The 12,438-nt window shown below is 37.9% G+C and overlaps 1 protein-coding gene across 1 annotated transcript in view; it reads left to right on the top strand.

Annotated features, from left to right (window-relative positions):
- Positions 1–12,438, top strand: part of LOC119736254 (general transcription and DNA repair factor IIH helicase subunit XPD-like) — a 30,464-nt gene that overhangs the window by 12,442 nt on the left and 5,584 nt on the right. The window contains exons 11-19 of the mRNA XM_038210301.1: positions 614–732; positions 1,943–2,012; positions 2,941–3,010; positions 3,295–3,396; positions 4,471–4,534; positions 4,898–4,989; positions 8,053–8,175; positions 8,342–8,414; positions 11,143–11,297. Of these exons, the coding sequence (XP_038066229.1) occupies positions 614–732; positions 1,943–2,012; positions 2,941–3,010; positions 3,295–3,396; positions 4,471–4,534; positions 4,898–4,989; positions 8,053–8,175; positions 8,342–8,414; positions 11,143–11,297 (868 nt within the window). The remainder of the gene's footprint in view (positions 1–613; positions 733–1,942; positions 2,013–2,940; positions 3,011–3,294; positions 3,397–4,470; positions 4,535–4,897; positions 4,990–8,052; positions 8,176–8,341; positions 8,415–11,142; positions 11,298–12,438) is intronic.

Raw genomic sequence — 12,438 nt, 5'->3', positions numbered from 1 at the left:
AGTTCTCTTTTGAAATATCTGACTTGACTCTGACTGACTCACCAACTCCCTGACTGACTGTCAGTCACTTGTGAGCTGGGCAGTCCTGTAGGATTACACCATAATATCAATGGATGATCAAAATCTGGCCCACTGTATAGACCAGATGCATGAAAAGACTTCCACTAGTGTTTGCACTGTGGGACCAACTTTGCTAGGCATGAGGGACCCAGGCTGTGGAACTCATTTACCGAGAACCTGAAAACATCTAAGTATTTGTCTACTTTCAAACGGAAATATAAATCGACCCTGTTGTATAATTATTATGATCTCGTGTAACCCATTAACTTCGAGATTGCTCATGCTACAAATCTTATCCTGCTTGTTAACTGGCCCGTAAAGTTCATGTATTGTCCTTGTCTATTGCTTGTCCTGTGTTTTATGTATTAAAAGCAACTTCAAATTTGTATAAGGGGCCTACGATTACAAGCTTAGCTTCTTAGTAGGTTCCTCTACAGTTTCACCATCTGTCTATAAAGTACCTCTTTTGTATTGATTACTATAATTAAAATATGTGAATATATTGGAAATAAATGAACAATGAACAATGCTTGGTATTGTTATTTGGCTGTAGGTTTTGTGCTGAAAGGTTACACTCTCTCCTGCGCACGTTAGAGCTGACGGAAATCCAGGAGATGGCACCTTTGACCTTGGTAGCCAACTTTGCAACTCTAGTCAGCACGTATACCAAAGGTGAGACAATTGTGTGCTCTTTCAAATTATTCTCTATAGCTATGACATTTTTTTCAGTCTTGGGTACTCTTGAACTAAGATTGCCAAGTCTTTCCATTGTTGCTTGGCAGTAATTAGGCATGACACTTTGTTTTCAAATTTCAACCTTCATTTAACTACAAAATACTTCAATATACATTTAAAAAAGATTGCCTCATTTTTACTGCATCGGAATGCACACTACTGCTGCTACTCACTCCAAGAAATCATCCCGTGCCAGCTGGGAGTATTCACGCACAGAGTTAATACGCATGCGTAGTAAACTATCGCACGGGTTACCCATGCATAGTCCACTGAGCACGCGCTTTACAAAGCAATCATGGAATTATCACGCGGGCATAGTACACACACACGAATGCCTCCTCTACAAAAAAAAGTTGTCCACTATGCGGTAGAAACTCGTAGGAGTTACTGTATTGCAAAAGAACTGAACTTTTCTGAGGTTGAGCAATATGCTTCTGATGAGCTGGACAAGTTTCTCTAAAGATTTTATGCCGCAAATTGTAATGGCAACTGAATATGCATGAGGTATAGTAAAACAAATATAACATGGTTTATTTCGAGTGGATAGTAGATATTAGCTCCCCTCGGTATTGGTTGTTCGCCTCGTGAACTAGTTTGTCAACTTCCAATACCTGGGGGAGCTAATATCGACTATGTACCTCAAACCATGTTATATTTGCATGTTACTGATCTCTCAGTAGGCTGGTTCTAAATTATCAAGTAGACTAATCCACACTGACCTTGGCCTCCATACTTCAATGCCCATACATTGAAGCCGCTGTCTGCCATCTTTGGTCGCCCATGACGCATGTACAGTAAATGCAAGATTTGTTTAGTAGTTGGTATTGGATATTTTTTCTCTCAAAGAGTCCTTGGGGAATTATTGTTTCAAGTGAAAAATCACAAATGCAGAATGGTAGTTCCTGGCGTGACGTTTTGGGGAACCAAGATGTTGGATAAGGTGCTTCAAGACGCAATGGTAATCAGTGTGTAGCTGCCTGTCCAATTAGTGAAGAGGTCCGTACTAGTCCAACTGTCATTACATTGAACGCATTTGATCAGAATTAGTCAAACAATGGTTATTCATTGTTCTCTATTGAATGATTTTATTATCACCTGGAATTGCAAATGTTTGGTACAATTTTTCTCTGATATGTATTTACTGCAGGATTCAGCCTGATCATTGAGCCATTTGATGATAAGACGCCTACCATTCCGAACCCTGTGCTGCATTTCAGGTACTTCACATACTGTATTCCTGGTTGCCAAAACAGAACATCATTAATTATGAATTAAGACTTGCCATGGTTGAGATGTTTGCTGGTAAACTATGTGAATTGACTAATTATAAAATCAACTAATTTAGGACATGCACTGTAACATAAAAGAAGTGAAGAACTTTAGTTTGGATGCTTTTTGCAAATCTAGGAATATGCATTTAACCGGTTTGGATGGGCAGGACCGAAATGTTTTTTTTTTCTTTTTTTCTTTCTTTTTTTCACTTCAAACAGGAAGAACAAAATTTTAGGATTAAAAAAAAAAAAATACGAAGGGAAACTGACTAAGTGCATTATAATAATTTGAAAGTTGAAAAAAAAATATTGACTTGAAGAGGGGTTTGAATTTGCGACCCCGGAATTGCTGTTCCAGTGCTCTACCAACTGTTCCGGTGCTCTGCCATGTTGGCGGTTCCCCATTTTGTCATTGTCTTTGTTCAAGGGGTGCTAGTCAGAAGCCATAAACCCATACACGCCATGCAGCCAGGGATCACACCCAAAGTAACAAGCTGCAAACCTGGGCAATAGCAAAGGGGGCTCACTAGATACAGCTTTTTTTATTTTTTTCTCAAAAACCTAATATTGATTTACATCACCCCGACGCAAATTCATCTTATGAATAGTTTCATTGTGGTACCTGCTGCTACATCAGATTCGAACCAGCCAACCGATCCCACAAGCTCGGTGGTCGAGTGGTAAAACATCTGCACTAAAAAGCAGGAGGTCGTGGGTTCGAGTCCCACCCGAGTGATTTTGTTCCAACTTTCACTCGGGAGGTAACACACTGAGTATACAGTGTTTATACGTCGGTGAAGGGCAAAAACCTAATGTCAAAAATTTGTATTTAGTTGTATGGCATTATACGTGTAATTATTTGTTTTACCTACAGTTGCATGGATGCCTCCATTGCCATCAAGCCAGTGTTTGACCGATTCCAGTCTGTCGTCATAACATCAGGGGTAGGTGTTTGCAATTACGAAGAATAACAATCTACAGCACAGAAGTTGTGTCAAGAGTTGGGCACACTTGTCAGAAAAGCCACAATAAAGTATGCTTGGTGTCTTGATCATGTTTCCTTGAAATTATGTTGTGAAATCAATTGTCAGTAGGGAAAAGACCTTGAAATTTTATGTAAATCAAAGCTTACAAAATCTCAACAATACTTCAAATGCTTTAAATAATAATACACTGTACGTATAATACGTAGTACAGTTGCTGTTACTTTTTTCCCATTGCTTTACAGACCCTATCCCCACTGGAAATGTATCCCAAGATCCTGGACTTCAGACCCGTTACCATGGCATCTTTTACGATGACTCTTGCCAGAAATTGCATTTGCCCAATGGTGAGTAAAACTTAATTGTGAGTTCAAAGACCTATCTGCCTCAGAAACAAAACCTTATACGAAAATGAGATCTTTTCAGCAGGCCATAGCACTCTCAGCCTCGCCTCGGTGCTATTGCGCCCTTCAGGTGTTAAAAACGGCTTATCCCACATCACAGCAGTCAACAATTGTCTAGTAGTCTAATTGGCATACAGCCCAAATCGTGTTCCTCAATGCAAGATTATCCAATGTAGGGTGAGTAAAAAAAAAAAAAAGCCCAAATGTCGGGACCATTGTTTTAGTGAAGTTCTACATGTAGCACTTCCTTCCAAAATCTAGGATAGGAAAGCCAAATTCATCAGCTTTCTTTTAGTACAAGAATCTTTCAAATCGCCTATGTACTTTTCAAGTTACGGAATTTTAAATATATCCACCATTTTAAAGTTCTGTCAACGGATCACAAGAAGGTAAGTGTTCTTTCAGCAAAACGAAAACAAATCAGTTAGGGATGTGTGTGAATTGTTTTTGTTTTGCTGTAAGAACGCATACCTTTTTTTGTGATCCGTGGACAGAACTTTAAAATGGTGGTTGTGTTTAAAATTCCGTAACTTGCAAAGTACATTAGTAATCTAAATGATTTCTGTACTAAAAAATGGTAATGAATTGGACTTTCATATCCTAGATTTTGAAAGTGCTACATGCAGTACTTCACTTAAGCAATGGTCCCGACATTTGGGTTTCGTTTTTTTTTTTACTCACCCTGTAGTGTGTGAACAAGTGCCTCTTGTTGAATCCAGTGAGTTTAAAGATTCTGTGAAACACAGCAATATAGGTGCACTATAAAGATAATTTTTACAAGGGATTGTCAGGATTTAAGTCACACTTAAGAATGCAACTCCTGTCATGCACATGAATGAAATTTCATCAAGTGTAGATGATCTTTGTTTTAATATTGATATCCAGCTTAAAGTGTAATGACACTGTACAGTCTATACATTCAAGTACATTTCACAAAATTATTGATACGATGGTAATAAAGATCAACACCGAAGAGTTTGAATTAAAGTGTTCTTTATATTTCTTTCCCTCGCACAGATTGTGACTAAAGGCAATGATCAAGTGACCATTTCCTCCAAATTTGAGACCAGGGAAGATATTGGTGAGCATTTAAATTACTTCAGTCAACCTTTTTTTAACAGTAACAATCCCCATCCAGTCAAACTCCAACACCAGGGTTTGTTGGAATCTGTTGGGAGTGAGTACTGCACTAGTAAACTGATTATGCTTTACATGGGGTTAGGCATACCACCATAATCAGAGTCCAACAGTTTGGGTGTAGAGTTTGGTGTTGGAATTTGCAGGAGTGAGGAAGGTTCCTAGTAAATCACTCAAGGGGGTTAGGGTTAATCAACTACATTGGAATTGAAAACAGGGTCTACGACAAAGACTATTGTGCACTGTAGGTATCAATTATTTTTATGTTTACAATAAAACGAAATAATCATACATTCAATTTTCACAGCTGTGATTCGTAACTATGGCAACCTGCTGGTGGAATTATGCAAGATAGTACCTGATGGAATGGTGTGCTTCTTCACAAGCTATATGTACATGGTGAGAATGGAGCTTAGTTAGGTTTTCCCCGTTTTAACACTATAGACCTTATTCATTAGGAAGCCATTTTTGATCATATTCCCTGAATCTATTGTATAAATTGTAAACTGTTGAATGGGAGTGGCCAGACTATTTTATGATGATTGGAGTGCGTTCCAAGCCTCACTTTCAAGTTATGGCTTACAAAATTAGGGTATGTTTAATCACAAATTTAAAATTATTCAACAGAGCAGACTGTCATAAATTTTTAATGAACTTTTTCATTTTGTGCATTTTCACTCGCAAGTTCCAAAAATGAAGAATTTACCTCACTTTCAATTTATTATGGCCGACTAGTTAATGAAGTCTATTTGTGCGTAAAAAAGATCAGTTAAATCAGTTAGTAATGCTAGGTTCACACATTCCCGAATTGGTTATGAATACAAGAAGAACGAGAGGTTCGCGTTTGTTGAGTTACAAACGCAGAGTGGTCGGGCTGGCATATTTTCTTGTGTTTACAGTGACTTAATCATAATTGAACTGCACATTACCCCTCCCTTTACCCTGCATCCATTACCCTGTGTTTTTCACAAAGAAAATCACACAACCTGCAGTTGAACTTGTTGCTACTTTGACAAGACTTGTAGGCCTATCAGGAAGCGCACATCTGGTGCTGCATGGATGGCTACTCAAGCATAGAACCAGTTGGGACTATTGGTAGAGTTAACGAAGCCTCTAACGTCGTTGGAGTTTATGCAACAGAATTATGCTAGACTTATAATAAAATGGCTTTTTTTGTTTTGTTTTGTTTTTTGTCTTTTGCATGGGCATAATAAAATTCTGCACTAAAGTTACAACATTGGTAGAATTGACAGAGCGTCTCACGTCGTTAAAGTTTATGAAACATAATTATGCTAATTTTAAGATAAAATTGCTTTTATTTTGGGTTTTTTCTTGGTCTTTTGCATGGGTATAATAAAATTCTGCACTGAGTTTATGACAACGGTAGACTTGACGGAGCCTCTAACGTCGTTGGAGTTTATGCAACATATGCTAATTTCATCATAAAATGGCTTTTATGGGTTTTTTTTCTTTTGCATGGGCATAATGAAATTCTGCACTGAAGTTACGACAGAAAAGTTTGTGGCTACACGCTGTAGAAATATTAATTTTCAGCATTCAGATATGAGAGAAAAACTGGCAAGGTGCGATTTCAATTGGTTATGGCGAAAAATATCAGAAAATGGACGAGAATATTAGAATTGAATTCATGGTCAGAATCGGAATCGGTAGACTTGAGGGAGCCTCTATGACGTGTTTGGAGCTTAATATATGCACCATTTGATTATCTCAATATCTAAAATAAAATGGCTTATGTCTTTTGCATGCATGGGCTTCCTAAAATTCTGTACTGAGATAACGAAAAAAAAAGTTTGTGGCTACACTGTCGAAATATTAAATTTCTGCATAAAGGTACGAATTAAAGAATCAGTGTTGATATGCGAGTTACGCCGAAAGAAATCAGAAAAAGACTAGAATATTAGTTTTGAATGCTTTGTGTGATTTTGTACAAATTCCTGAATCCTCCCCTGGGTTTATTCTTATAAGAGCTGTGATTTTGCAGTCCCTGGTGAACAAATATGATGAAATTATGTGGTAGCAGTACTATTATTGTAAGCAGTCGCTTTCTTATTTGTTCCAACAAATATTGTAAAACGTAGTAAAATATAGTAAAATGCTTCCGCTTTCTAGTTATATTCAGTTTTTATTGCACTTCCGGTAACACCGGAAGTAAAGGTCAAGCGGTTTCGTGTCCGGGAACAAGAAATGTTACTCAAGGCATAGTCTACAACCTCAAGAAAAAAACGAACACGATACTCTATTGAGTTCAAAAGATATAGCTCAAACTATTTTGTCAAAATTTGCCCTTACATCACTTTGCCCTTACATTACGTCATGATGACGTAACCAAATTCATAACATCTTCGTAACATGGTACACATTCACACTAGGTTTTATGATCATCCCGTAAACCGTTCGGAAGAAATTTTGCTTTGTTTTAATTTCAGGCTTAAGTCTTCATTTTGAGTTCACGTAACTTTGACCTGCCGGTAGACTCGGAAGTAAAGGTCAAGCGAGTTCACGTACACGACAAAAAATGTTTATCATCTAATGGTCTATCTGATTGCAAAGTTGAAATGTAATTGATCACTTTGTTTAAGAGTTATAGGTGAAAGTATTTGCCCACTTTTTCGTCTAAAATCGCTTATAATTTGACACCCAATGACGTCATCATGACGTCAGAGTAATATGCACCACTTGGGACGAGGGTCGATATATGTTGAAAGTTACAAGTTCATACCATATACCGTTTAAGAGAAAAGCCGCGGAAACTTATTGTCCGAAAAAAAAGAAAGAAAGAAAGAAGATTAATCGTAACAACCCCAATCAGTGGTCGGGTTGTGCCCGACCACTCAATAAACCAAGAATTGAAATTGGTTCCCGCATCGCCCTGACAAATTTGCGCCCTGACAATTTTGAACATGTTCAAATTTGTCAGGCGCTTCCCGATCTTTAACGATCTTTCACCGAACAAACAGAATCATCTTGAGGCAGCCAAGAACCATCCCCGAGTTACTCAAGAATTGCTATTCATGGTGATTCGGCTTAGAAATCGGGAATTTGTGAACCTAGCATTAGCAGTGAAACTTTGGCTTTGGCAACAGTATGTAGTCTGTCTTGTCTGTGTTTGTGAATGGTTGGGGTCAAGTTGGGGTGGTTGTAACAAAAAAAAACGGCCAAGGCCACTTGAAGGTGTGGACCACAAACTAGACAGAACGGAGAAAGAAGTGAAGAAGTCATATAGTGAAAAAAAAGGACATTATATCTACGGTACATGTATTCACATTTGACTGTTGAAAAATCAAAATCAAAAAAATAAAGTGACCTACGTTCATGTACATGTATATGCAGCGAGTTAGTTTGCCTTTCTTTCTTTAACTGCTGACCTTCAGGCATGACTTTTACATGGTTTGTTAACTTGTCACAAAATTACTTCTTCTTTTTTTCATTCAATCCCTGTAGGAGAACATTGTAGCGAGCTGGTATGAGCAAGGCATTATTGACAGCATCCAGAAGAACAAGCTGCTGTTTATAGAAACGCAGGACGGAGCAGAGACCAGTGTGGCTCTTCAGAATTATTACAAGGTCAGCCAGGCCAGGCATACTTGTGTCTGGATCCCACAAAATAAAAAAATAAATATTCATAAAAGCCAAAACCCATTGTTCTAAACTCGATTCCAGTACAGTTTGTTTTTTATTGCTACTGCTTGAAGTTGGTTGGGTTTATAAGACTACATCTTTTTTTTTGTAGGCCTGTGAGAATGGTCGAGGAGCTGTCCTACTGTCTGTGGCAAGAGGCAAGGTGTCTGAAGGAATTGATTTCGGTAAGGGGATTTCCTGTTCCATTTACATCAATTTTGGGGGATTTATTTTATTTATTTCTTATTTTCTTTCTTTCTGGTTATGAAACCAATGATTCATCAAAAGTGCCCTAGGCACTGTAGCCCGAAAGCCTGACAAAACATGTAGAGAGAAGACAGTGAGAAGAAATTACAGTTTTAGAGGTGGGAGGAAAAGCCCAGAAGAATATTCTGGGAAAAACCCACGGAATCAGGCAGGGACTGAAAACCAAATCCGCATATTGGCCCAGGCGGGATTCGAACCCGGGTCACAGCGGTGGAAGGCGAGGAAAGTACTGCAACGCCAACCTGACTCCCCCTTGGGATGATTTTGAGTTGTCTGACTAACAAAAATCGGAAGAATTACTAGAATTGCAAGTAAAATAATTGGCCTCAATGTCGGGAAAATGTCCATACTGGGTTACAACTTTACCTGCCGCTAAACACATCAATTTTCACCTCACCTTGTGATTTCACCCAAGAGGAATCCAGGAAGCTGTGTAAATGCGAAAAAAAATTAGGCAAAATGTGTTTTTAGAGCACATTTTGGATGCACACGTCGTGCAGAACTAAGTTGAAGCAGCCGGTCAAAACTGGCTGAAAGACAGCGGTACGTAATACGCATGACATCGACAACCATGACGTCGCATGAGCCGACCAATGATAGTACAATACGTCATTATGAATATTTATTTTCTTATGAATATTTAGTTTATTTCAATGGATACTTTAAATACGTCCATAGATTGATTATTGCAACAGCGATCGTGCGCGGCCTAGCGGTTAAAAGTCTCATGTATCAAGCAAGAGTCCGGGGTTCGGAGGGAATAACCATAAAGGCTACAACTTTTTGGCGCTTGAAAATTAATTTTAAAAAGTGGTGGCCCAGTACGGAGATTTTTCCTCAATGTCGATGAAGTTAATTATATTTACGAGAAAGCTTTGCTGGCTAAACTTGAGTTGATCTGTGCTGATACGACCCGTCCGTTGAGCTCCCAGGTCATTTCCAGCAGATCGGGTAGAATTATGCCATCACTAAAAACAAACATACCGTCATAGGTTCTCGTTCTTACCTAGTGCAATCCCTCTTTTCAATGAAAGGCATGACAGTTTTACAATCGTGATGAATTTGGGAAGGGGGGCGGGGTTGTATATTTCCTCAGTAATGTGAAGTTTCTTAATCATTCCATAATTAAGTGGTTATTGTCAATTTAATTGGTTCATGTGTGCATTTTCTAATTTGTTTATTCTAACATGTTGTGTGTTTTTCATTTAATTTAAATTTTTAGGTTTCTTATGTTTTATTGACTAAAATATTTTTATTTTTGTTTATGAATACTGTATGTACTTTTTACTGATTGCACCTAGGGGAGCATACATGTATCTCATGTAATTTTTTTACATGACGAATACAAATTTTAAATCTTTGAATCTTTGATTAGAAGCACATTCAAGTTCACCCAAAGCCAGTTGCCATCCCTATTGCACACTCCCTACAAATGCAGCTGCTTTCACAAGTTGATATCTAAACAATGTTTCCCTTGTTAAGGGATAGTCAAGGGAAGATTGTTTACATATCAAATTCTTACAGCAGATGCATTTTTAGCATCTGTGTGATAGGGATAGCAGCGTTAGCTATCAATTGTCAACATTGATAGTCATTGTGTGCATGTACATCACCTCACAGCCTTGTTTTCCATACATTTCATGGACATTCCTTTGCTCTCATACAGTTAAGAGAAAACCATACAGCTATATCAAATTACTAGAGAGCTAACTCCTCATTCTTACACGCTGAGATACTTTGAATCCTTCCTGTGTGCAGACATTTTGAATTCATGTGCATGTTTGCAGAACATAATGAAATTAGATTGAGTGAATTTTTAAAGTGTACTCTTAATGCAACGCACTTGTACAACATACGCAAACAACTTTAAGCCCGTTATGACGGTTAAAAAACCTCTCAAGTAAAAAAAATCAGCTGCAGCGGATATGCGCACGCATTTGCGTGGTTTGCGCAGAGCTCATTGACTGATTGTGCGTTTCAGTTTTGGGCGTATCGGCTTCGATAACGCACCTGTATAGAATCAAACGCAGATATGCAAATAGCCGTACACAAGCCGTACAACATTTCGAGTTTGTGCACAAACATGGATGCGCCCAGCAGGCATCACTTTGTACATCGAGTCAGCGCTCTAGTAATTAAATACAGTTCTGTGGAGAAAAGACATTGCCATTTTTTTTAATCTACATGTGCAAATTGTAATATTAGGTTTTTGCCTATCACCGATGTTATTTTATAAGCACTGTATACACGTAACTGGAATAACGTAGTGCATCGTCATCACATTTGCCAAAACGAAGCACTACATTTTTTGTGTTTTCAAATATGGGATTACTCACTGTGTCATGTATTTTTGCACAGGCTCTGAGAACAATACCACAATGTTGTTGCCCATCAATATTGAAGATTCAAGTTTGCTTGAAGACAAGGTGTTTAATATCCCAGTTGCCATTGTAAGGGAATCTCGTTTTGCTGTTGTTTTATATAACTAAAATCCTACATTGGAATTAAACAAAGACAAAACAGTGCTCACTGGTGAAAAGTGGATCCAACTTTTCTGAGGCAGCTACATTGTACACCTTTTACTTAAAAACCTACATCAGTGTACTAGAATTTCTTTTCTGTCCTGTATTTGTTTTGCCGTTACAGATCACCACTATGGCCGAGCAGTGGTCATGTTTGGTATTCCCTACGTGTACACCCAGTCCCGAATTCTGAAAGCCCGACTGGAGTATCTACGAGATCAGTTTCAGATCCGCGAGAACGATTTCCTGACCTTTGATGCCATGAAACACGCTGCACAGGTGGGTCATAGAAATGTGCAATGGAAATTTTTCCCAGAACAGGATGTCTGTGTAACATATGTGACCAGTGACCGTGAAATAAGTCGGAAATTGCCATTTTGCAAAACAGCGGGACAAAGCCAAAATTCAAAAGGTTAAACGATTCTTTGATTTGTTTTTAAGGGAACCTTAATCTGTAAGATCTGGTCTACCTTTTTCCAAGTGTTTTTGTTCTATCAAATATCTTTCAAACCTATACTGGGTTAGTCAAAAAAAAATGAAACCCAAATGTTGGGACCATTGTTTTAGTGAAGTTCTGCATGTAGCACTTTCAAAATCTAGGATATGAAAGCCCGATTCATAAGGTTTCTTTTAGTACAAGAATCGTTCAAATCACCTACGTACTTTTCAAGTTACAGAATTTTGAACACAAACTCCATTTTCAACTTCTGTCCACGGATCACAAAAAAGGTACGTGTTCTTTCAGCAAAGCGAAGACAATTCACATGCATCCCTATGAGAATTGTTTTTATTTTGCTGAAAGAACACTTACCTTTTCTTGTGATCCGTGGACAGAAGTTTAAAATGGTGTTTGTGTTCAAAATTCCTGAAAAGTACATGAGTGATTTGAATGGTTCTTGTACTAACAGAAAGCTTAATGGCTGGGCTTTCATATCCTAGATTTTGAAAGTGCTACAAGCAGAACTTCAATAAATAATTGGTCCTGCCATTTGGGTTTCTTTTTTTTTAAGTACAGCGGGGCAAAGCCAAAATTCAAAGGGTTTGTTGATTTTTCTTTTTTTTTCAAGTCAACCTCAATCTGTAAGTCCTGTTCTACCTTTTTTCCATTTTTTTTCTATCAAACATCTTTCAAACCTATATTCATCCAATTTTATTAGTTTACTGTACATTTACTTTAACACAACAGCTGGATTTTTAAATGCCGTTTACTCAAAGTTTAGTTTTAAAACTTCAAATTAGTTGGCGGTCTAGGTTTCTGTTTAATACTGAAGTCAGTGCCCCTAAATGTTAAATATTGGAAAGCTCTTATTTTGCAGAATCCAGATATAAAACATCTCAGTTCTTACAAAGCTTGACTGTATGCTAATGTTGTGATGACAGGTCACATATTGTCCTCAAATTAAAGATTGTGTTTTTAAAT

This window comes from Patiria miniata, unplaced genomic scaffold (genome assembly GCF_015706575.1).
Source record: "Patiria miniata isolate m_02_andy unplaced genomic scaffold, ASM1570657v1 HiC_scaffold_10, whole genome shotgun sequence".
Classification (NCBI taxonomy): domain Eukaryota; kingdom Metazoa; phylum Echinodermata; class Asteroidea; order Valvatida; family Asterinidae; genus Patiria; species Patiria miniata.
The sequence above is the reverse complement of the archived record's forward strand: the minus strand, read 5'-3'. Positions and strand labels throughout refer to the sequence as shown.